Here is a 21411-nt window from a genome sequence, read left to right on the forward strand (position 1 = left end):
TCAATATTTTTCAGCTTATCCCAAGAATCTTCGAGATTTTGACTTTTCAACTTGATTCAAGATCGAGATGTGGAAAAGATTTCAAAATCTCAAACCCTTGCAGGACAGTTTCCCACCCAGCTCTAGCTCTGATCCCACCGGCTTTCAGCTCAGCACTGCTTTATTTCCATAACAAACGAGAGGAGTGTTGTCAAAGTGAGAAAGCTAAGATACTAGTCTTCATTTTAACCCCTTTCCTATCCCCACCCTACCTATCATCTCTTATATGTATCAACATATCACATCCACACCAAGTCCCTCCTCTTTCCAGAAATGATGGCAAAGTCTTAAATGTTCATTTAAACTTTTCCCCCCACAAGCATCTTTGAGCATTCTCCAAGCATTTTCTCCTTCCAAGCCTTCCTTAAAATGCTTCTCTGCTGGGACACTCATAAAAAGCTTGATGGGGTAAGGCTACAGATTTGAGATTTTCACTGTTTTTCATGCTAATCAGTATCATTTTATTGTTTCCTTGTGTTCCCCTCACTAGACAGCTGTTTTTTTTATCACCTGCTGTCTTTTGTCTTGGTCTGTAAGCTCTTTGGAGCAGGGACTCTCTCCTTGTTATATGTTTGTACAGCACCAGCAAAATGTTGGGGGCCTCCCAGTGCTATTGCAAGACACCTAATAATCATGAAATAATTAAACGGGGTTAGGCAGAGGTGTTGGGCTGTAGTAGGAGGTGCTCTCTCCTATGACTCAGCTGGAAGTCAAGGCTCCAGTGTGCCGTGAGGAGGGTGTGGTGAAGATGCAGCTTTGAGACATAAAATTGCAGCGCCGAGCAACTGTGGTTATGAAAAAGCCCCTGCTATTTTCGCAAGTTGTGATGAAGTATTCATGTTCACAGTTCAGCTGGCTCCACCAGCGTCTATCCCAGGGCCTCAAAAGTTCTTTACTGGCATGTCTGTACTGAGCCTCAGAACCCCACCAGAAAGCCCCACCCCTCCCTTGGGAAATCTAATGGGAATTAGAATCCGGGGGTCCTGATTCCCAGCTTGCCACTGCTCTAACCACTAGACCAAACCTCCTCCTAGAACCAGGATAGAACCCAGGGGTCCTGGCTCCCAGCTCTAACTGCTAGACCACCCGAATCCATCCCAGAGCTGGGCCTAGAACCCAGGCGTCCTAGCTCCCAGGTGCACCCCTTTCCATTGTCTTAGAATTCAGGGCTTCTCAAACTTCATTGCACTGCGACCCCCTTCGGACAACAAAAATTACTACATGACCCCTGGGGCGGGGCGGGGGGAGCCAAAGCCTGAGCCCCACCACCCCAGGCAGGGGGGCTCAAACAGAATCCCCAGGGCTTCAGCCCCAGGCAGGGGGGGCCTGTAACCGGAGCCCCGGCACCCCGGGCTGAGGCTTTGGCCCCAAGCGGTGGGGCTCAAGCTGCAGCAAATCTAAGCCAGCCCCAGCCCCCCATTAGAACAGGGTCACGCCCCACAGCCTCTCTGCCCCCTGTAGCTGCCACACCCCACCCCGGAGGTGCCCACAAGGTAAAGGCCCCAGAGCATCCTGGGAATTGTAGTTCCAGCCAATGAGCTCCAGGAAGGGGAAGCCCTCTCTGGCTAGGCATCATGGGAAATATAGGGTTCCCCTCGGGCTGATGGGAAATGTAGTTTCTAGCGCTAGGCATCATAGGAAATGGAGTTCCAGCCCAAGGCAGCATGGGAAACGCTGCCATTGGTGCGTTTCCCTGTCAGCCTCAAGGCCTGAGGGCGGGGATAACGGACGTCGCGCTTGTATTGGTTGACCTTCCCGGCAGGGGGCGGGTGCAAGTGACGAGCTGGGCGATGATTAGCGGCGAGGCGGGGTCGCGGCGCGCCGATTGGCGGACCCGGAGGCAGGCGGGGGGCGGAGTCTGAGTGGCCGGACCGGGACGGGACGAGGCGGGGCGGCCAGCCGGTGCCCAGGGATGTTCGGCCGGAGGCGGCGGGGGCCCGGGGCCTCGCGGGGGCTGGGGCGGCTCCTCCCGCTGCTGCTGCTGCTCGGGGGCGCCGCGGGCCGGATCCACCGCCTGGTGCTGACGGTGAGCGCGGCCTGGGGAGACCGGACCGGACCCGACCGGACCCGACCGGACCCTCCCCCTCCCCCTCCCCCTCCCCTTCCCAGGGATCAGACCCGACCCGACCCCCCCCCCACCCCCCAGGGATCAGACCCGACCCGACCCCCCCCCCCCTCCCAGGGATCAGACCCGACCCGACCCCCCCCCCCCTCCCAGGGATCAGACCCGACCCGACCCCCCCCCAGGGACCGGACCCGACCGGACCCGACCCTCCCCTTCCCCTTCCCCTTCCCCCTCCCCCTCCCAGGGATCAGACCCGACCCCCCCCCCCCTCCCAGGGATCAGACCCGACCCGACCCCCCCCCACCTCCCAGGGATCAGACCCGACCCGACCCCCCCCCAGGGACCGGACCCGACCGGACCCGACCCTCCCCTTCCCCTTCCCCTTCCCCCCCCCCCTCCCAGGGATCAGACCCGACCCCCCCCCCTCCCAGGGATCAGACCCGACCCGACCCCCCCCCACCCCCCAGGGATCAGACCCGACCCGACCCCCCCCACCCCCCAGGGATCAGACCCGACCCGACCCCCCCCACCCCCCAGGGATCAGACCCGACCCGACCCCCCCCCACCCCCCAGGGATCAGACCCGACCCGACCCCCCCCCACCCCCCAGGGATCAGACCCGACCCGACCCCTCCCCACCCCCCAGGGATCAGACCCGACCCGACCCCCCCCCACCCCCCAGGGATCAGACCCGACCCGACCCCCCCCCACCCCCCAGGGATCAGACCCGACCCCCCCCCACCCCCCAGGGATCAGACCCGACCCGACCCCCCCCACCCCCCAGGGATCAGACCCGACCCGACCCCCCCCCACCCCCCAGGGATCAGACCCGACCCGACCCCCCCCCCTCCCAGGGATCAGACCCGACCCGACCCCCCCCCCCTCCCAGGGATCAGACCCGACCCGACCCCCCCCCCCTCCCAGGGATCAGACCCGACCCCCCCCCCCCTCCCAGGGATCAGACCCGACCCGACCCCCCCCCCCCTCCCAGGGATCAGACCCGACCCGACCCCCCCCCCCCCTCCCAGGGATCAGACCCGACCCGACCCCCCCCCCCCTCCCAGGGATCAGACCCGACCCGACCCCCCCCCCCTCCCAGGGATCAGACCCGACCCGACCCCCCCCCCCTCCCAGGGATCAGACCCGACCCGACCCCCCCCCCCTCCCAGGGATCAGACCCGACCCGACCACCCCCCCCCCCAGGGATCAGACCCGACCCGACCCCCCCCCCCTCCCAGGGATCAGACCCGACCCGACCCCCCCCCCCCTCCCAGGGATCAGACCCGACCCGACCCCCCCCCCTCCCAGGGATCAGACCCGACCCGACCCCCCCCCCCCACCTCCCAGGGATCAGACCCGACCCGACCCCCCCCCCCCACCTCCCAGGGATCAGACCCGACCCGACCCCCCCCCCCCCTCCCAGGGATCAGACCCGACCCGACCCCCCCCCCCCTCCCAGGGATCAGACCCGACCCGACCCCCCCCCCCCCTCCCAGGGATCAGACCCGACCCGACCCCCCCCCCCCTCCCAGGGATCAGACCCGACCCGACCCCCCCCCCCTCTCAGGGATCAGACCCGACCCCCCCCCCCCCTCCCAGGGATCCGACCCGACCCCTCCCAGGGATCCGCCCCGCCCCGCCCCCCCCCCTCCCAGGGATCCGCCCCTCCCCGCCCCCCCCCCTCCCAGGGACCTGACCCGACCCCCCCCCCCACCCAGGGATCCGACCCGACCCGACCCCCCCCCCCCCCTCCCAGGGATCAGACCCGACCCGACTGGACTGGGCTGACACCCCCCTCCCCCACGGATTGGTCCTACCCCACCCCCCACCCGGGATGAGACCAGCCCCTGAGCTGGGGACCCCTTCCCCTGGGACGGGACAGGACTGGACCCCCCCTCGGATGGGGATCATAATCCCAGGATGGGACTTCCTGACCCTCAGGACTTGACCAACCCTATCCGACCCTGGGAAGGGACCGGCCTACCTTGGCTTTGGGGACTGCCCACAACCCACACCTGGCATGGGACTGACACCCCCCCCCCTCAGGCTTTGAGCTGCCAGCTTCCCCTCCCCCCCACTCTGAGGCCTCCCCTGCATGATCCCCCCCCTCCCCCCGCTTGCTGGGACTTGAATTACCCTTGGGAACACCCCCGGGAATCTCCCTGAGTCCTTCCTCTCTCCCTGACTTCCCTTGCCTTCTCCCCAGCACCTCATGATCCCCCCCCAGCCTCCATCTCTCCCCTCCTTGTCTCAGTTACACCTTCCCCATCGTCCACCTCGGCCCTTCCACAAACCCTCTCCCCTCCGCCACTCCTCCCCATGGCGCCTGGCCTTGACCAACTTCCCAGACCACCTCCTCCCTTGGTGACCCCTCACGCAGCAGCCCCTGGACTTCCAGGTGGAAATGCTCTGAGAACGCAGTGGTGGGGGAGTGGGGGTCTGGGTAACTGGGGGGGGGCCTGATGTGGACAAGGTCATTGGTGTTTGGGGGATCCCCAGATGGGGACTGGGGGGAGTCTGGAGCGGATCTGAGTTTGCAAGGTGTTGAGACAATGTCACATGGATACATGGGCTGCGGTTTGGGCAGCCCAATGTTTCCAGGGTGTGGAAGCCCAGAGAAGGAACGGGGGGTTGGACCCTCAGGCATGGGCGGCTGAGAAGGGTGTCAGCCAGACTTTCCAAGCTTTCTGTTTTATTTCAGTACGTTTATTTAGCAACTGAAATGCAAATAACACCGGGACACTAGATAACACAATTAAATGATCAGATGAACTCGTTGGCTACATGGGGGGTTGCTTTGTTTCCACATGTTCTGCTGGATGAAGACAGCGCCCTGCTCTCACCTTGTGTCCCACCCCTGGCCACCCTCCCCCATTCTACTCACCCAACACCTTATCTCCCCCCCCCCCGCCCATTTCCCCCAACCTGTTCTTCTCCCTCCTCTCCTCTAACACATCCCAGTCTGATCTCCTTGGGGCTGGAGATCTATTATTTTAATTACAAACGGGCCAGAGCTCCGGTCTAATGTTTGTGTGCGCTTGGAGGGGGTGCTGACGTCTGGGATTTGCTTTGCCTGCTTAACAGAGATTGGAGCTGGCTATGGATTCAGGTGTGAGCTTCCCTACGGGCTGGGAGGAGCGCTCAGTTCTCAGGCTTTGATTTAGGTGGCATCACAGCTGACTCCCTTCTCCGGGAGAAAAACATGGCTCAGATCCTGGGCTCAGTACCGCTCTGAGCCTGTCTGGTGCTGAGCAATGAACTCATCTTCTTTAAGCAGCTGTGTCTACGGGAGCAGCCCGTCGCTGTAGTATGTGGGCTGGGTTAGATTTGGTGCAGTCCCGTCCCTATGGGTCACCATATTGCCACATCCCAGGTGACTCCGTGTGACGAAATGGCGCTTGGCTGATGCAGACACGTGATCTGGATCCGAAACCCTCTAATCTCGCTCCTGCTCCAGCCTCTACCCCCCTGCGCCTCCGAAGTCACTTCCTCTTCTGAAGGGGAAGCAATTCTGATGCCTCAATTCTGATGCCTCTGCAGCTCTGGCAGTGAGATTAATCTGGCTCGCCAAGGGTGGAAGAGGCGTTCTGGGCCCCACCTCTCTGGCTGGCTGCACCAGAGTGACTTTAAAGGGCACCTTGAGGTGCTGCCCTCTGGCTGGAGGCTGCTGCGTGGGGCTGTCCCTTGTTTCCCATCCCTGACCCCTGGAGCCTTGGGAGTGGCGTGGAGCCCTGCCTTGTGTTCTGTTGCTGTTGTAAGCCAGTCTAATGGGCTTGGTGGTGTGATGGCTTCCTGCCTCGTCTATTTCAGGGCGAGAAGAGGGCTGACATCCATTTGAACACCTTTGGCTTCTACGCGAATGGCTCCCTGGAGGTGAACGTGAGCCGGCTGCATCTTGGCCTTGGCAGTGCCAAGCAGGAGAAGCCATGGGTAAGCGCAGCGGCTCTTCCCAGGAGGACTGCAGTCACATAATAGTTCATGGTGCATGCCAGGAAGCGAACCCCACCTCTCCCCGCCCGTGATTCCCAAGGGGACAGCAGGTGTGGGTGTGAATGGCGCTGCCCCAGGGTGGTTCACACCTGTGGGGCGCTCCTGCAATGAATCTAGCATTCTCTCCGCTGGGAGCAGAGATGGCTGGGTTGAGCTAAACTTTAGGTCTGAGACACCTGCTGTCCTGGGTTCCAATCAGGCAGAGGAAGAATGGCCCAGGTCCCTGGCCTACAACTGGGAGATCAGTTCTGTGCTCTGCCACCAACTTCCTATGTGACCTTGGGCAAGTCACTTAGATGGAGAATAGAGGCCCATTGAGATACTTCAAAAAAAAAAAAAAAAAAGATGTTAACAGCACTTGGAAGGTTAAATACATGAAATATTGTGGGGTTGTGTGTGTGTGTGTGGGTCATTTAAGTACCTAAGATGGATCAGATTCCTGGCGCTAGCCTATACCCTCAGCCAGGCCAGCTGGGGGAGTGTTTTGTTTGTGGGGGGGTAGAGGCAACCACCTGAATAAGAGCCCGAGTTACCTCTGCAACTGCGGTGAAGACATACCCTAGAAGCAGCCAGCAGGGCTCCCCCTCCAAAGGGCTGTCCATAAAATTCATAATGCATTAGGGGCTGGGTGGGTCCTTAATTTGGCGGGTTTCAGTGTTCCAAGGGGTGGGTGGGTCTGAACACATTTTTTGAGAATGGTCAAGTAACTTATGGACTTCCCCAACACTCAGTCCATCTGGTAAGAAATCCAAGTAGCCGGATACCTTCGGGCCTCCTGGAGTTGATCAGTGAGCTGGTCTGGAGGGCCGTAACTGTGTATCATGGGGCATCTTGATGCCCTGTATGGGAGACATCATGGCTGGCTGCCTCTTGGCAGAGTTTCTGTGCCCTGCCCCACCCGAGCCTTCCCCATCTGCGAAAGGCTTAGGGATTTGCCCCTTGCTAATGCAGAGAAGGGCTTGGTTATAACAGATGAATCCTTTCTCTTTCCAGGTCGGCTTCAGCTTGTCCAGGACGAGGATTCGCGAGGCCCTTTCCTACCCAGTGAGTTGCCATTCTCTGTGTGTGCATGCAGACTCTTCTGAGTTTGTTTGGGAAACGCTGGTGTTCTGGAGGGGGAGTCCTGCTCAATGGGTGATGTGTTGTTCTTGAGTGACCCCTTCTGGCTGATCCCCTGAGCAGCGGTAACTGGCTTCACCGCATGGAACCCAGATGGGTTCTCCAGGGCTAGGCTGTTGCAAAGGAATCCGGAAGGGGGGAATGTCCGGAATCTGCCATCGGTTACCTCTGGGAGCCACTGGAAAGACTGGCTGTAGGGGAAGTGAATGTGAATCAGTCCCTTGGAGAGGCAGCAGGGTCTAGTGGGTAGAGCTCTGGACTGGAAGTTGATAGGACCTCAGTTCTATTCCCAGCTGTGCCACTGACCTGTTGAGTGTCACATCCCCTCCCTCCCTCCCTGTCTTTTGGCTATTTAGATTGTAAACACTCTGAGGCAGGGACTGTCTCTTACTACGTACAGCATCTTACACAGCAGGGCCCTGATTTGGGGCCTACTGTAAATCCAGATGGTGGTAATTAGTTAGCTTGTACATGGTTTTTTTTTTTGTCTGATCTGATGCGGGGCAGTTTTCCTCTCTGCAGGGGAAGGAATCTCATAACTGCACCTTGGAACAAAATGGAGCGGAGTCACGAATCCTCTTCCTCATCGACGTCAACCAGAAAAGGCAAGTGAAATTCTGTCTGCGCTTATGTATATTTCATTGGATTCCTCATCCGGCCTCCCGCTAAATCGACTGGAGCCGTTAACGGCAAGTTAGCCTAGTTCCTAGACTCTTCCGGGTCCAGGGATCAGAGCAGCCCCTAGCAAATATGCAGACAGCTCATGTCACCATCGCTGCCTGCAACCACCCCTGATATCAGGTGGTGTGTGAAAGAGGACTAGGATTAGACAGGGAATAAATAAGGAGATGTGATGGTGGTGTATAAATTAATGAGTGAATGGTAGACAGAAGATCAGTCAGGTGCTCCTACGTATCCTCTTGTTACAGGAGGTTACACAGTGAAATGGAAAAGGCAGCAGAAAAATTAAACTGCTACTTTTACTCTGAGCACTAGACCCTCCCAGCTGGGAGTAGAACCCAGGAGTCCTAGCTCCCAGTTATAACCACACTAGACCCCACGTCCCTCTCCCAGAGCTAGGAACAGAACCCAGGTGTCCTGGCTCCCAGTGACCTGAAACAGGAGGCATCCTTTAGTAGGGTGTGTTGGGAGAGCGACCCTTTGCATTACTGATCCCGCCCCCTCTCTCCACGTCCCTTCCGACTCTGGGGGGGTGAACCCATCTCCATTGTGTCACGCCCCCCGTACTGACGCTTGGTTCTGTCCTTTCAGGGTCCAAGTGCGGAAGCTGGGAGAGCAGAAGAAGCTGCAGATTTATTCCGGTCTGATCCCCGAGGTGCAGAATGGGGGCTCAGATCCGAAACCAGCCAACGATAGCAAGGCCCAGGCTGCTGCCAGTAAAGGTGAGGGAGACTGGAAGCGGCCTAGACGCCCAGGTCTTGCTGTCTCCTACTTACCCGGCGTGAAGTAGCCTTCTCCATGCTGCTCAAGAAGGAGCTAGTTTTCTCCCTAATGAGAGCGCTGCAGTTAATTGCTTAACATGGCAGGTGCATCTGATCCCGCTAGCATTGCCCCATGCACTCAATATGTAACTCTGTGTGCTTCGGGGGTACCTTTGTTCCAAGGATCTCAAAGCACCAGGGGGAACATGGCCAGATTACAGATGTAGCGGGACCCCAGTGCTTGAAATGCAGCCATCTTTGGGGTGGAATGTGGCAGCTATGTAATAGACACCCAGCACTCGTGCTCGTGTTTAGGATAGGAAGTTGAGGCTACTACGGCAGCTAATGCCAAGGAGGCAGGTCATCGTTGTCGGAGTTGGCCCAACGGACGGCTGGAGTTAATGTCAAGTATCCCATAGTATGTACTGTATAATCATATTAGTCCTGTCCCAGCCACAGCTGCGATTGAGGCCCTATTGTGTTGGGTGCTGCATAGACACATAGTAAGAGACGGTCCCTGTCTTGGAGAGCTCCGTCTAAACAGACATGGGAAGGCTTTTCCCCAGGGTATAGATGGGGAAACTGAGGCATAGAGCTGGAGTGACTTGCCCAAGGTTGTGCAGAGCCAGCGATTGAACCCAGATCTCCTCCGTCACGGTGCAGTGCCGTAACCACAGCCGATCCCTCCTGTCTGGCGCTGGCTTGGAAGGGAGTGTGCCATCTGCTTGTTCGTTGGAGATCTCTCCTCCGCGTAGTAACCCATCCTGACTCTGCTGAGCTTGTGGGATTGAACAGCTGCACAGCAAATGGGGCAAGCCAGCAAGGAGTCTGCCTGGTGCAAGGTGGCTTTTTGGGGAGCAGCTGATGCAAGGGCCTGAGAGGAGGTGGGGGGCAGGAGTGGCTCCCAGCCTGAGCCACGCCAGCAGGAGCTGGAGTTAACGCCATCTAGTCCTTGACAAAGGGGCGTGTTCGTTCTTCCAGGCACAGAAACACAGCAGGAAGTGCCTGGTAAAGGGCCCAATGCGGGAAGCCCCCAGAAGAAGACAGAGGGCGAAGCCAAGCAGGTACATGCCCTTCAGAGACTGAGCCTAGGGCGGTTCCCAGGCAGCTGTGCCAGGTCACTAGACTTCTGCTGGCACCTGCTGCCTCCCGATTCCAGCACCGTTCTCTCAGCAGAGCCCAGGGTGCCAACTGCCCGTTGTGGGACAGAGAGGCTGGGGAGAGGGGCAGGCTTTGGGGAATCGGGCTGGATGGGAAGCGGGGAGCGACAGAGTCCTGGTCATTGCTTGCGGCGGTATGACAAGCAGCCCTCGCCCACGGACCAGCAGCTGGGAACTGTAGCACGGCTGAGCCGCTGGCGTGGTGGTAAGCCAGGCTCCAGGCGATCCCTGGGCAGAGTAAGCCCCACTCTTTCCTCCTCTCCCACGGGCGGCAGGGGACTCTCCAGCTCTGTGCACGTTGCTCCTTACTGGCCTTTCTTGTGCAGCAGGATTCCGGCCACAGAGTGGAAGATCTGGTCCTGGCTCTAGGGAACGTGAACGACTCCTACAACTTCAGCGTAAGTGTCGCCCGGCTGGATGGAGGAAGGGCCCTCCTGGAACAAGCCAACAGCTTGTGTTCTTCCCCTGTGTTTTTCCCCCCCGCCCCCAAGCTCAGACCTGTGGGCCCATCCGGCCTGGCATCTCCCCACCCTCACTTCCAAGGCAGGTCAGCCTGGCCCAACTATCCTGGTATCTGCTTCCCTGTAGCCTGTTCCCCTCTCCTCCCTGACACATCAGATCAAATAAGTGGCCTGGTCCAATGGCATCCCACCTCCTGCTGTGTGGGATGAGCCCCTTTGGTCAGTCTAGTCTGGTATCCCTGATCATTGCTGAATGGGGCTGGACCCAGCTGTCTCGCTACAAGGCCTGTCCTGGCCAGTGAGGGCTGCACACTGCTCCTTAGAACTGCTGCTGGGTTGACTTGCTCCCCGCCCTTCCTGGGCCAGAACGGGCTGCAGCCCAGAGAGGGAGGGGCAGAGCCCCTGGAGTCTTGACGTGTCTGTAATGGGAACTCCACTGAGCAGGGGGGATCCTCGGCCTGTCTCCTGCAACGAGTCAGGCTGGATACTTCCGATCAGAGCCCTGACCGGTAACTCGGGTCTCTCCCCCTCTGTCTTTGCAGTTCCACGTAGTGATTGGCTCGGAGGCGGAAGGTCTGTACAACCTCAACTTTCACAACTGCCACAACAGAGCCCCGGCAAACCAGATGCCTTACGACATCACCGTGAGTGTGCATTTGGGGGACGGTAGCCCCCCCCCCCCCCCCGTGGAGGCACTAGAGTTCTGATCCTCTGCTACAGACTTCCCCTCTCTGCCTCCGGGCGGATTAGAAAGCAGAGTAAAGCACTGGGACTGGGACTCAGGAGACCTGGGTCCTATTCCCTGAGTGAGCCACTTTCCCCCCCCCACCCCCCGTGCCTCAGTTTCCCCATCTGTAAAATGGGGATAATGACACTGACCTCTGCGAAGTGCTTTGAGATATGTGGCTAGAAAGTGCTATATGAGCTAGATATTTGTATTGCTGTAGTGGCTAGGAGCCCCAGTCCCGGCCCAGGACCCTCCTGTGCTCGGCAATGTACAGACACAGAACGCAAAGCCAGTCCCTGCCCCAAAGACCTGACCACCTAAGTAGAAGCCCAGGCTGCTCAGATTCCCTACACTGAGCCCCAAACGCTTGTCCTGCTGCCATCGACAGGATGAATGGGCCATGAGGGGTCCTTACTGGGCTGTGGAGTACAAATGCCTGGGATTTGAACCCAGGTCTTCAGTGTTCCAATTCAGGGCTTTATCCGCCAGGCACGGCAAGTCTAGAGCAAACTGCGGGCACGCCACGCATTTCCAAAGCCACAGCACGCGGCGGGGTTTGTCATACATCCTTGGTCTGTGTTTGTTGCTCCCAGTCCCATCTAGCCTCCTGTTGCGCCCCTGCTATGGGAGATCAGACCAGCTAGCCCCTCTGGCCTGGTATCCCCCCCTGCATGTTGGATCAGATCAGTGGTCCATCCAGTGGTTCCCCCACCACTCCAGACCAAAGCAAGGGGCCCCTCTAGCCTGGTGCTCCCCTGCCACCCTGGATCAGACCTCCTGGCGGTGGCGTCTCCCCCAGCCTTAGCTCCCACTCTGCACTGACTCCGTCTCTGCTTTGCAGGTGATGATCCGAGAGAAGAACCCGGACGGGTACCTGTCGGCTGCCGAGATCCCCCTCATCAAACTCTACCTGGTCATGTCCGCCTGCTTCCTGGCCGCGGCCACCGTGTGGGTCTACTTCCTCTGCCAGCACAAGTGAGCCCCGCCCCTCTGGTCGACTGTGTCCACACTGCTTTTCCCGGGCAGGCAGCCTTCCTCTCTGTTGTACCCCACCCTGCCCTGCCACGGAGCCGCCATGGGCACCCGCCTGATTGTGTCTCTCTACCTGCAGGTTCAGCGTGTTCAAAATCCACTGGCTTATGGCCGCCTTAGCGTATACCAAGGCCCTTTCTCTCCTCTTTCACAGTGTAAGTAGACAGCTACGCCAATGCAGGTGGGCCCAGGGACAAAGGGCTTGAGAGACCTGGGCGCGAGCCATTGGCCTGCTGGCTGATTTCAGGCAAGCTGCTCCTCTGTGCCTCAGTTTCCCCATCTATGAAATGGGAATGATGCTGCCAACCCTCCTTTGTAAAGTGCTTTGAGACCCATAGATGAAAAGCAATCTGTGAGCTAGGTGTTTGTAGTACGGTTGCTCTTACGAACCCCAGTCATGGACCACGACCCCATTGTGCTAGGTCTGGGACACGCACAGAAAGCTGGTAGAGCCTGATGTTATTGGACAGCAGCCATACCTGGGTTCACTGCAGTCGGGCTCCCGCTGACCCCCATGAGCCTCGGCCTCAGCCTAGTTGGGGTGTCCCTGTCTAAGAGGTGACATGTGCCCAGGGCCTGCTGGCTCAGGGGATTGGGTAGAGGAAGACGCTAGCCTGTAAGGTGTTAGCCTGAATCCAGCGCCCCTCGAAAAGCTTCGGGGCAAACTGAACATGATGGCCTGCCTGGTCCCAGGGTCCTCTCTGCTCTCAGCGCGCTGGCCGGGACAGTGTCCCCCTCCCTCCCTCTAAGCCTGGGTCACCCCTGCTAAGAATCTCTGACCCTTCTCGGGGAAGGGCTGGTCTATCCCCAAGAAGACAATGGTGTCTCTCTGGCATGCGGGGCTGAGACCCGTTGGACTCCTTTTGTGCACTGGCTGCCCGACAGCTGTCTCGTGATGGCTGTTACCCGGCCGGGACACGGAGGTGAATGGCTCCGAGTCCCCTCGGCTTTGCCACCAGCTCCCTAACAAGCAGATGGCCTTTGGGTGGCTGTGGTGGGCGCTCTCCCAGCCTGTCTAGCCTGAATCGGGAGGCTCCAACTGAGACCCCGTTCTCTGTCCTCTCTCTCAGATCAACTACTATTTCATTAACACCGAGGGTCACCCGATCGAGAGCTTAGCCGTCATGTACTTCGTGACCCACCTGTAAGTTCAGAGCGTCCGGTTACGGGGCCTACGCAGAGGGGACATGGATAGCCCAGCATCACGGCTGGCTCCGGGGGTGGGGGCCCTGGGGGAGCCACTGGATAATGGGGGAGCTTGCAAGTATTGTAGTCCCAGTTTCTCCCACCAGGGAGCACTGGCTGGGGGTGGTGCTTGCCACCACTGGGAGGGTTGCTGGGGAGGTCTCGCTACCACAGTCCACCCAGCATGAGGGGCCCTGGAGGGTGTCGTAGGACACTGACTGCTTGGAGCTGATAATTGCAGGGGATGGTGTAGGAGGGCTGGCTGTGGGCGGAGCTTTTAGCCACTCCAGTCGCAGCCTCTTCCTGTAGGGGGCGCTGTATAGAGCAGGGCAGGAGCGCTGCCTGTGGGGGAAGCTCCTGGATACTGCAGTTCCAGCCTCTCCCAGCAGGGGGCGCTGTGAGGAGCAGGGGCAGTTGCGCGGGGGAGGGGGGCGTGTCCCGGTTTCTTCAGTCCCACAGCCCCTCTGTGGCTCGCCCTGGGCCCGCCCTGCCTCCCAGAACAGGGCGCCCGCCTGAGTTGCCTCTGGGTCCCTTGCAGGCTGAAGGGCGCCCTGCTCTTCATCACCATCGCGCTGATTGGGACAGGCTGGGCCTTCATCAAGTACATCCTGTCGGACAAAGAGAAGAAGCTCTTTGTGATCGTCATCCCCTTGCAGGTGAGAGGCGCGAGGGCTGGGGAGGGGGGGGAGCTGCCACTTCTGTGGGCGGCTGCCTCCTCGCCATTCTGCCTTAAAAGCCAGAGCTGTGCTGGGTGGGGACATGGGGCTGGAGTTGGGGTGGGGTCGCTTACGTCCACCCTGAGGTGCCCCCTCCCCACCTCCTAGGGACACCGTAGCCGGATCTGTCCGGGCTCATTTTGGACTCCCGGTGCTGAAAGCGAACGATTTGGGCAAGCGATTCCCTCGGTGAAGCCCCGTTGGCTCATGGACAGAGCCCTGGGCTGGACCTTGGGGGATGTGGGGTCTGCTACCCGCTCCGCCCCTTGTCAGCTGGGTGACTTCAGCCAAGTTGCCTCCCCACCCCCCCTTGTGCCTCAGTTTCCCCATGTGCGAGATAGGGATGATGGTACTGCCCTTCCTTGTGGAAGCGCTTGGAGATCTTCAGATGAAAAGGGCTAAATAAGAGCCAGGTGGTAGCACCCTGCTCTGCCCTGGCGTTTCGGCAAGCGGGGGGAAGATACAGGGCCCACGCTGGGGTGGCAGGTGTTTGGGCAGCGACGGCTAGTGCCCGCCTGCAGGATGCCCATCTGGGGCTGCGAAGTCCCTTCACCACCCGCCTTTCCCATTGCGCAGGTGCTGGCAAACGTCGCTTACATTATCATCGAGTCCTCGGAGGAGGGCAGCAGTGACTACGCCTCCTGGAAGCAGATCCTCTTCCTGGTGGACCTGCTCTGCTGCGGGGCCATCCTCTTCCCCGTGGTGTGGTAAGAGCCGGGGGGGGGGTTCTGCCCCGGAGCCCATCTCAGCAGCGCTACTGCCTTGGGTTGGGAACCTGCCAGGTCTCGCAAGCTAAGCTGGGTCAATGCTTGGATGGGAAATGGAGGAAAACTGCAGGGTGGGGGGTCTGTAGGGGGCTCTCTCCCAAGTCAGCTGTGACCCTGATGCTGCTGTACTGCAGGATGAGGGGGTTAGTAGGGGGTGATCTCCCCTTGGAGTCAGCGCTGACCCCACGGTGCTATGGGGGACTGTCATGGGAGGTATTGTCATGTCCGTCTCTCTGGGGTCATGGTGGTGCCAATCACTCTCCACCCCCCATACGTCCCCATGGGAAGTGTCCGGTGCAGAGGGGCATCCCGGCTTTGTGCACTAACCTGGGTGCCCGACACAGTGCTGGGGGACCATTGAAGGCTTCATGGGGTGGGGTGAAGGGTGCAAATCTTCCCACAATCCCATGGGAGTCATTGCTTTGGCTTGGCCACGTCCCCACGGAGGTGATCTCTGCATCCTGCCCCTGTGAGCCATGGGCCCAGCAGGCTCGTCTGCTCCAGGCCGGTGGAGTTGCCCCTGGGAAAGGCAACTCCAGAGCCGAGGGCGGGAACCGCTGAGCATCTGTTGGTCCATCCACAGGTCCATCCGCCACCTCCAGGAGGCCTCCAGCACAGATGGCAAAGGTGAGTCCATCTTGGCTTCCTCCGGAGAAACCCAGCTGCTCCCTCCACCCCCTCGCTCTGGGGGGGACTCTGTCCCCCTCCGTCCCCCCCAATGTGGAACCTGCTTCCAGTGCCGTTTGACAAACTCCCCTTGTTTTATTTCCAGCTGCCACAAACCTGGCGAAACTGAAGCTTTTCAGACATTACTACGTCATGGTAGGTGCCCACAGCCCTGGCTCCTCTCTCAGGGACACTGGCAGCATCAGCACTGTGTGCGTGACGGGACCGGGACCCTGCCGTGGCCTCAGTCGCTCTCTCTCTCCCCCTCTTCCAGGTCGTGTGTTACATTTACTTCTCCCGCGTCATTGCCATCCTGCTCAAATTCACCGTCCCCTTCCAGTGGCAGTGGCTCTATGAGGTGAGGCTGAGGAGGGGGGGTGGGGTGGGAGGCAGGATTCCTGGGTTCTATTCCTAGCAATGTCACTGATCCATTCTAAGATCCTTATTGGCAAGACGGGGGACATCTCCCGCCCTCCCAGCTGGGCTCTGGACGTGAGTGGTGGCGAAGTGCTTTGAGATCCATTGGTGAGATGCTGTATTGTAAAGACGTGTATTATAGGCCGAGTTTTCTTGCCTCTGGACTGGAAGTGGCGACTGGGGATCTGCAATGCAGGTGCCTCTGACTGGTCCCCAGCCTTTGCTTACCCTGCAACCCACCCAGCTGGGACTGTGAGCTGGTGCTAAGTAGACGTCTGCTGGGCCAGTAGTTGGCTAGGAGACCACCAAGGAGAGCCCAGCTGCTTTGGGAGATGCTGTGAGCTGCAGCACTCTTCCCACTGGCTACTGCAGCCGGCTGGTGCTAGGGGGCGCTATGCTGCACTCGGTCAGATTTCATGTAAATCCAAGGGTCTGAGATAGCTGCAGACGTTTCAACAGCCCCCCTTTCCCAGGTCAGTTTCCTTCCCAAATTCCAGGGTGGGCAATACACATTCAGGCCTCGTTGTTGTTTTTTCCCTATCACTCATTGTGTGATTCTTCCCTTCCCGTCCTAAACTGTTGCTGTGTGCTGTTATGTCCCACCCCAGAGCCAGCTGCATCAACAGCAGCTGCACTGATCTTGGACTCCAGTCGCTAGGCCTAAGGACCCTTCTTTCCTTCCTTGCAGCTCCTGGTCGAAGTATCCACCTTGGTTTTCTTCATCCTAACGGGATACAAGTTCCGCCCGGCTTCGAACAACCCTTATCTACAGCTGCCCCAAGAGGATGAGGAAGAGGGGGAGGAACTGCAGATGAATCAGGTGTAAGCAGCTGGATCTCTGGGTGGGGTGGGGAAGTCGGGCTCATTCCCAGTGCTACTGGGGCTGGTGTAGACTGTGAGCAGGGAAACTCACCCATCTTGTCTCTCTAACATCCTGGGACCAACAGGGCTATACCCAGTTTGCATACATGGAATAGCTATTTGGGCCTGAGTTATGCTCATTCAGTTTCCCACCTGTGTGTGAACCTGATGAGTAGGCTTGGCAGAATTCGATGTTTATGGTTTTTATCATTTTGATGGATAATATCAATATTTATTTTAAAATATTCCCCCCCCCATTTTTATCATTTTTCAGTTTTCACAAGGAAACTAGAAGAGGATCCGGCAAGGGGGCAGACAATAATTAGCTAATGACAGTGGCCATTGAAATTGTCCGTTAAAGTTTTAAACACCAATTGGCAGTGTTCCATGGCAAAATGTACCAAGTAAATAGCCTTCGATCAAACACTGAGGTCTCAAGTTGCATTTTTCTTACTTTGCCTCTCAGTTATGAATGGAAATATTTGTGTGTGTGTGTGGATGTTGGGTGAGATCCACCTTCCACATTTACCAGTAAAAATCAAATCCTTCCAAGCTCACTGGTGGAGGTCAGACTAGATCAGTGGTTTTCAACTCTTTTTCTGGCAACCCATTTGAAGAAAATTGTTGTTGCCCGTGACGCAACAGAGCTGGGAATGAGGCGTTCAGGGTGTGGGAGGGGCCTCTGGGCTGGGGCAGGGAGTTGGGGTGCAGGAGAGGGTCAGGGCTGTGGGGGCAGGCTCTGGTGCGGGGCTGGGGATGAAGGGTTTGGGGTGCCAAAGGGGCTCCGGGTTTCGTGGGAGGCTCAGGGCTGGGGCAGGGGATTGGGGCATGGGCTTACTTCCGGTGGCTCCCAGTCTGTGGCACAGCTTGGGTGCAGAGGCAGGCTTCCCGTGCTGCACCCCGGAAGTGGCCAGAAGGTCCGGCTCCTAGGCGGAGGCACGCAAGTGGCGCTGCATGGCTCTCGCCCACAGGCACCTCCCCCCCATACTCCCATTGGCCGGGAACTGGCCAATGGGTCCGTTCCCAGCCAATGGGAGTGCGGAGCCAGTGCTTGGGGCAGGGACAGCGCACGGAGCCCTGTGGTCCCCCTGCCTACAAACTGGACCTGCTGCTGGCCGCTTCTGGGGCGCAGCGTGGTGTCGGAACAGGTAGGGACTACTGGCTTTTACTGGCCGGCTGCCAGGGTCCCTGGGAGCTGAGCAAGGCGACCCAGTGCCTTGCATTCCGCAACCCGAACTTTGAAAACCACTGGACTAGATCTCGAGGGTCCCGTCTGACCTTCAAGTCTGAGTCCTCTTGCTCCTGCTCCACAGCACCCTCTGTTGCTTGTCCGGGGAAGTTCCAGGTGTTAGGTGTAGCGGGTGTTACTGCTTTCCATAAGGGAGGGAACTTATCCCTGCAGTTCCAGGAGCTGCAGGACCCTTGCTAGGGCTGTAGAGGAAGCACCCAGGTCTGATCCATCCCATCTGAGTCTGGGGTCGTCTGTCTCGCTTTCTCTCTGCAGGGTCACAGAAGTCGGCGTCCATGAGGGTCTCTCCAAGCTGAAGAAGAGCAGGGTTGCCCGTGAGGCAGTGTGAGGCCTATCCACCCAGACTGTTGCTCGCGCTCGGACCCTGGGGAGGCCGCCGGGTCCCACCCTGTGGCCTGGCCGAAGACTCCCAAGTGGGACAGAGAAATCTGGGGGTTTGTGTTGAATTCCTGCCTCTCTGCTCCCCTGCCCCACCTTGTGGCAGTGCTGAGAACTGCATGGTCCCGTGCAATTCCAGCCGCTGTTCCCAGAACCAGGCCTGTTCTCCAGACTGCAAGAAGATCAGACGAACTCTGGATGGCTGGGGGCTGCTGTCTCTTGTACGGGGCTGCGGGGGGGGGACTTTGGCCAAGCTCTGCTCTTCTCCTGCAAGAGCGGTTTCCAGACCCGCTTCCTGATCCGTGCATCCCTGCTGCTGGCTTAGATGCATCCTCCACCAGCAGCCCCCATCCTCACCAGCTCTCCCACCCCCTTCTCCTTCACTCCATTGACTAGCTGGGGCCAAGCAGCAAAGGTGGAGCTGGCCTTAAGCACCAACATCTGGCTGGGGTCAAAGAGGTCCTGTACCACTGGGGTGAGGCGATAGATGGTTCCAGGGCGGAGGAGAAGTAGAGGCTATCTTCAGCTGAGGCCAAGAGCTCCCCAACCCCACTACATGCTGGTGGTGCTGAGCAATAGGCCAGGATCTAGACAACAACTGAGCAGTGACGCTTGGCTTTCGCTCGTCGGGATCTCCGTGTGGTACCCGGTTAGCTGTGGGCCATGGTTTTCACTCGAGCATCGGTGGTCCCTCCTTCCTGGGAGAAGCAGGTTTTCAGGGGCATGCTGCTCCTGGCTTCTTGCTAGACCCTGTCGGGTGGTAGGTTCAGGTGTGATTCTCACACCAGCTGGGCCTGCAGGGCTTGCGTCTTGGTTGCCTCTCTGTGACTCCAGCGTGCTCGCCTGCCGCGTCTGTCTGCTCTGCCCGTCTCCCCGGGAGCTGAGATTGGAGCTGGCTTCCTTCCTGCTCAGACCCCAGCGCTAGATCCTGCCCTTGGTTACCTGTGCAGCTAGGTGGAAACGGGGGTTCCACCCTTAAAGGGAATGAGCAGGGGAGAACCCAGCTTCATTTAGCTCCCAGCCTGCCCCTGTGAGCTGGGGTAAGCAACCTCCTCCTCCCGTGGAACAAACCTCTTTAACCCCAGATACAGAGTAGGTGGGACCCGCTCATGCACAAGGCCTGTACCCCTGCTGGGATTGGCCCAGCACCCCTGAAACAGCAGGCTCTTAGCTGCTGTGCACCAGGCCAGAGGCAGGAGCTAACAGTGTGAGGCCACGGAGGAGTTTGGGACCCGGCCCCTGCTTGTGACACTACTGGAGTTCAGGCCAGCGTAGAACAGCCAGCGTCCTGATCCTCAACGCAGGCTCTGTCTGCATTTATGCGACCTGCTCAGTGGCTGCAATGGGGGGGAGGGGGCCTCCCCACAAGGGAGATCCTACTGCCGGGGTGCCACCACCCTCTCTCTGGCTGCCTCTGTTCTCTACCGAATAACTCTGCCCTTGGCTGTGATGCCCTTGTAAGTGCGGGCTCAACACCTCTCCTCCCCCCCGATTTAAATTCCTCATTATTTCTGGGAACTGTGATTATCACACTCCTAACCCCTGGGTGGATCCCCATTGTCTCAGCAGGGTTGGGTCAATATGCCCACGTGGTAAGGAGTTCCTTGGCTTAATTGTAACTTTCTGCACAGCCTGGCGCGGGAGGTCTCTGGCTTTGTCTTAGGGGAGTGGGCTCTGTGTATAGAGGGCAAAGCCCTGCATTCCATGCTGGTGTATAAATGGCCCTTTCCGTATCTTGGCTCTGGCTTATTCATTTGGGTAAAACAGCTGCTCTAAGATTGAGGCTTTTCGAGCATGGCGCGTGTGACGGTGGGGGCCTGCCCGGTGCGAAGTGTCGTGACTTGATCCTAAAGCAGTGTTCATCCTAACGCACGTGGTATCCAGTTCTGAGCTGGGCTCTAGGGCGGAAGGACCTGATCCTGATCCATCAGCCCTGGGGCCTGCGTGGGCATGAGGGCTGAAGGCTCAGCCCCTGCCTCCATTGCAGAGGCATGGATCAGCGTTCACGTCACGCTCCCCGTCAGTACCCGGCTCCGGCCGGAGCAGCTCCTGATCCAACCAGCGGATCAACTTCGGTGAAGAATCCTGGGCATGCGGCATGTTGCGTCTGTGCTAGGAAGAAGATTGCCCTGCTAACGCTGGAAGCTATTTGACTGACATGGGCAGGCCTTAGGTCGGGCGGGCAAACGTTTTGGCCTGAGGGCCACATCGGGTTTCCAAAATTGTATGGAGGGCCGGTTAGGGGAGGCTGTGCCTCCCCAAACAGCCAGGCACGGCTTGGGCCCCAGCCCCTATCCATCCCCCCCCCCCCCTTGCTTCTCACCCTGACGAGCCCCCAGGACTTCTGCCCCATCCAACCTGCCCTGTTCGCCCCACCTCCGATCCCCCACCTGCTTGCCTCCTGCTGCCCCCTCCAAACCCCCCCCTCCCTCCTGACTACCCCCCCCCTGGACCCCTGCCCCCATTGAACCCCCTTGGTCCCTGGCCTCTGACCGCCCCGACCGCTATCCACACCCCCGGCCCTGCCCACCCCGCAAACTCCCCTGCGCTCTAGCCGACCCCCCCTGCCCCCTTACTGCGTTGCCTGGAGCACCGGTGGCTGGTGATGGTACCACCACTCGCCGTGCAGCACAGAGCACCAGGTCAGACCAGGGCTCGCGGCCCGCCCGCCCCGAGCACTAAGCCGGTGGTGTAGTGAGCTGAGGCTGCGGAGGAGGGGCCGGGGGCTAGCATACTGGGACAGGAGCTCGGGGGGGGGCAGGAGGGTCCCACAGGCGGGATGTGGCCCCCCCCCTCTGCCTTAGGTGATGCTTGTTTGGATGCAGTGGTGCTGGACCAGAGAACACAAGGCTGCCGCTGGGGTGCAATGGAAGCAATTGATTATACATTGGGCCTGTAGCCCTGCAGGATCAGCACGGTCTAGGACGTCCAGCGTCCACCCCAGCACAGCCCCCATTGCGGGTTACGGCCCTGAGGCCTCCAATCCTGGAGCTGGGTTAGCGCTCAGGCTCTCAACTCTGCCCCCTCCCCTTGATCTAGGCCAGGGGGCTTCCACCAGGTTCCACGTTTGCCGTGTCCATTCCATCAGCTAAGATGGAGTTCCTGGCTGTTGCTCCAGGCAAGGAGCCAGGTTCAATG

At 59.1% G+C, this 21411-nt stretch overlaps 1 protein-coding gene across 3 annotated transcripts; it reads left to right on the forward strand.

The window, feature by feature from the left end:
- Nucleotides 1-1895: 1895 nt before the first annotated feature.
- Nucleotides 1896-20006, forward strand: GPR108 (G protein-coupled receptor 108). Of its 3 annotated transcripts, none has more exons than XM_073318303.1 (18): nucleotides 1898-2065; nucleotides 5914-6033; nucleotides 7087-7137; nucleotides 7735-7817; nucleotides 8485-8615; nucleotides 9636-9718; nucleotides 10141-10212; nucleotides 10818-10919; nucleotides 11844-11977; nucleotides 12114-12189; nucleotides 13105-13178; nucleotides 13758-13875; nucleotides 14512-14642; nucleotides 15286-15329; nucleotides 15475-15524; nucleotides 15643-15726; nucleotides 16474-16607; nucleotides 18151-20006. In XM_073318303.1, exons 1-18 carry the CDS (start codon nucleotides 1952-1954, stop codon nucleotides 18221-18223), a joined length of 1674 nt encoding a protein of 557 aa, XP_073174404.1. In that variant the 5' UTR covers nucleotides 1898-1951; the 3' UTR covers nucleotides 18224-20006. The 3 variants fall into 3 exon arrangements, with proteins under 3 accessions (XP_073174406.1, XP_073174404.1, XP_073174405.1); XM_073318304.1 differs by having other exon boundaries at nucleotides 10144-10212; XM_073318305.1 differs by lacking the exons at nucleotides 15286-15329; nucleotides 15475-15524; nucleotides 18151-20006 and having other exon boundaries at nucleotides 1896-2065; nucleotides 16474-16601.
- The last annotated feature ends 1405 nt before the right edge of the window (nucleotides 20007-21411 follow it).

This window comes from Lepidochelys kempii, chromosome 20, assembly GCF_965140265.1.
Source record: "Lepidochelys kempii isolate rLepKem1 chromosome 20, rLepKem1.hap2, whole genome shotgun sequence".
Classification (NCBI taxonomy): domain Eukaryota; kingdom Metazoa; phylum Chordata; order Testudines; family Cheloniidae; genus Lepidochelys; species Lepidochelys kempii.

Bases quoted from the DNA above. Each gene is read 5' to 3' on its own strand.
- GPR108 (XM_073318303.1), top strand. From the start codon at position 1,952: ATGTTCGGCCGGAGGCGGCGGGGGCCCGGGGCCTCGCGGGGGCTGGGG. The intron at 10,213-10,817 runs GTAAGTGTCGCC...CTGTCTTTGCAG, and splicing joins ACGACTCCTACAACTTCAGC to TTCCACGTAGTGATTGGCTC. The intron at 16,608-18,150 runs GTAAGCAGCTGG...TTCTCTCTGCAG, and splicing joins GAACTGCAGATGAATCAGGT to GGTCACAGAAGTCGGCGTCC.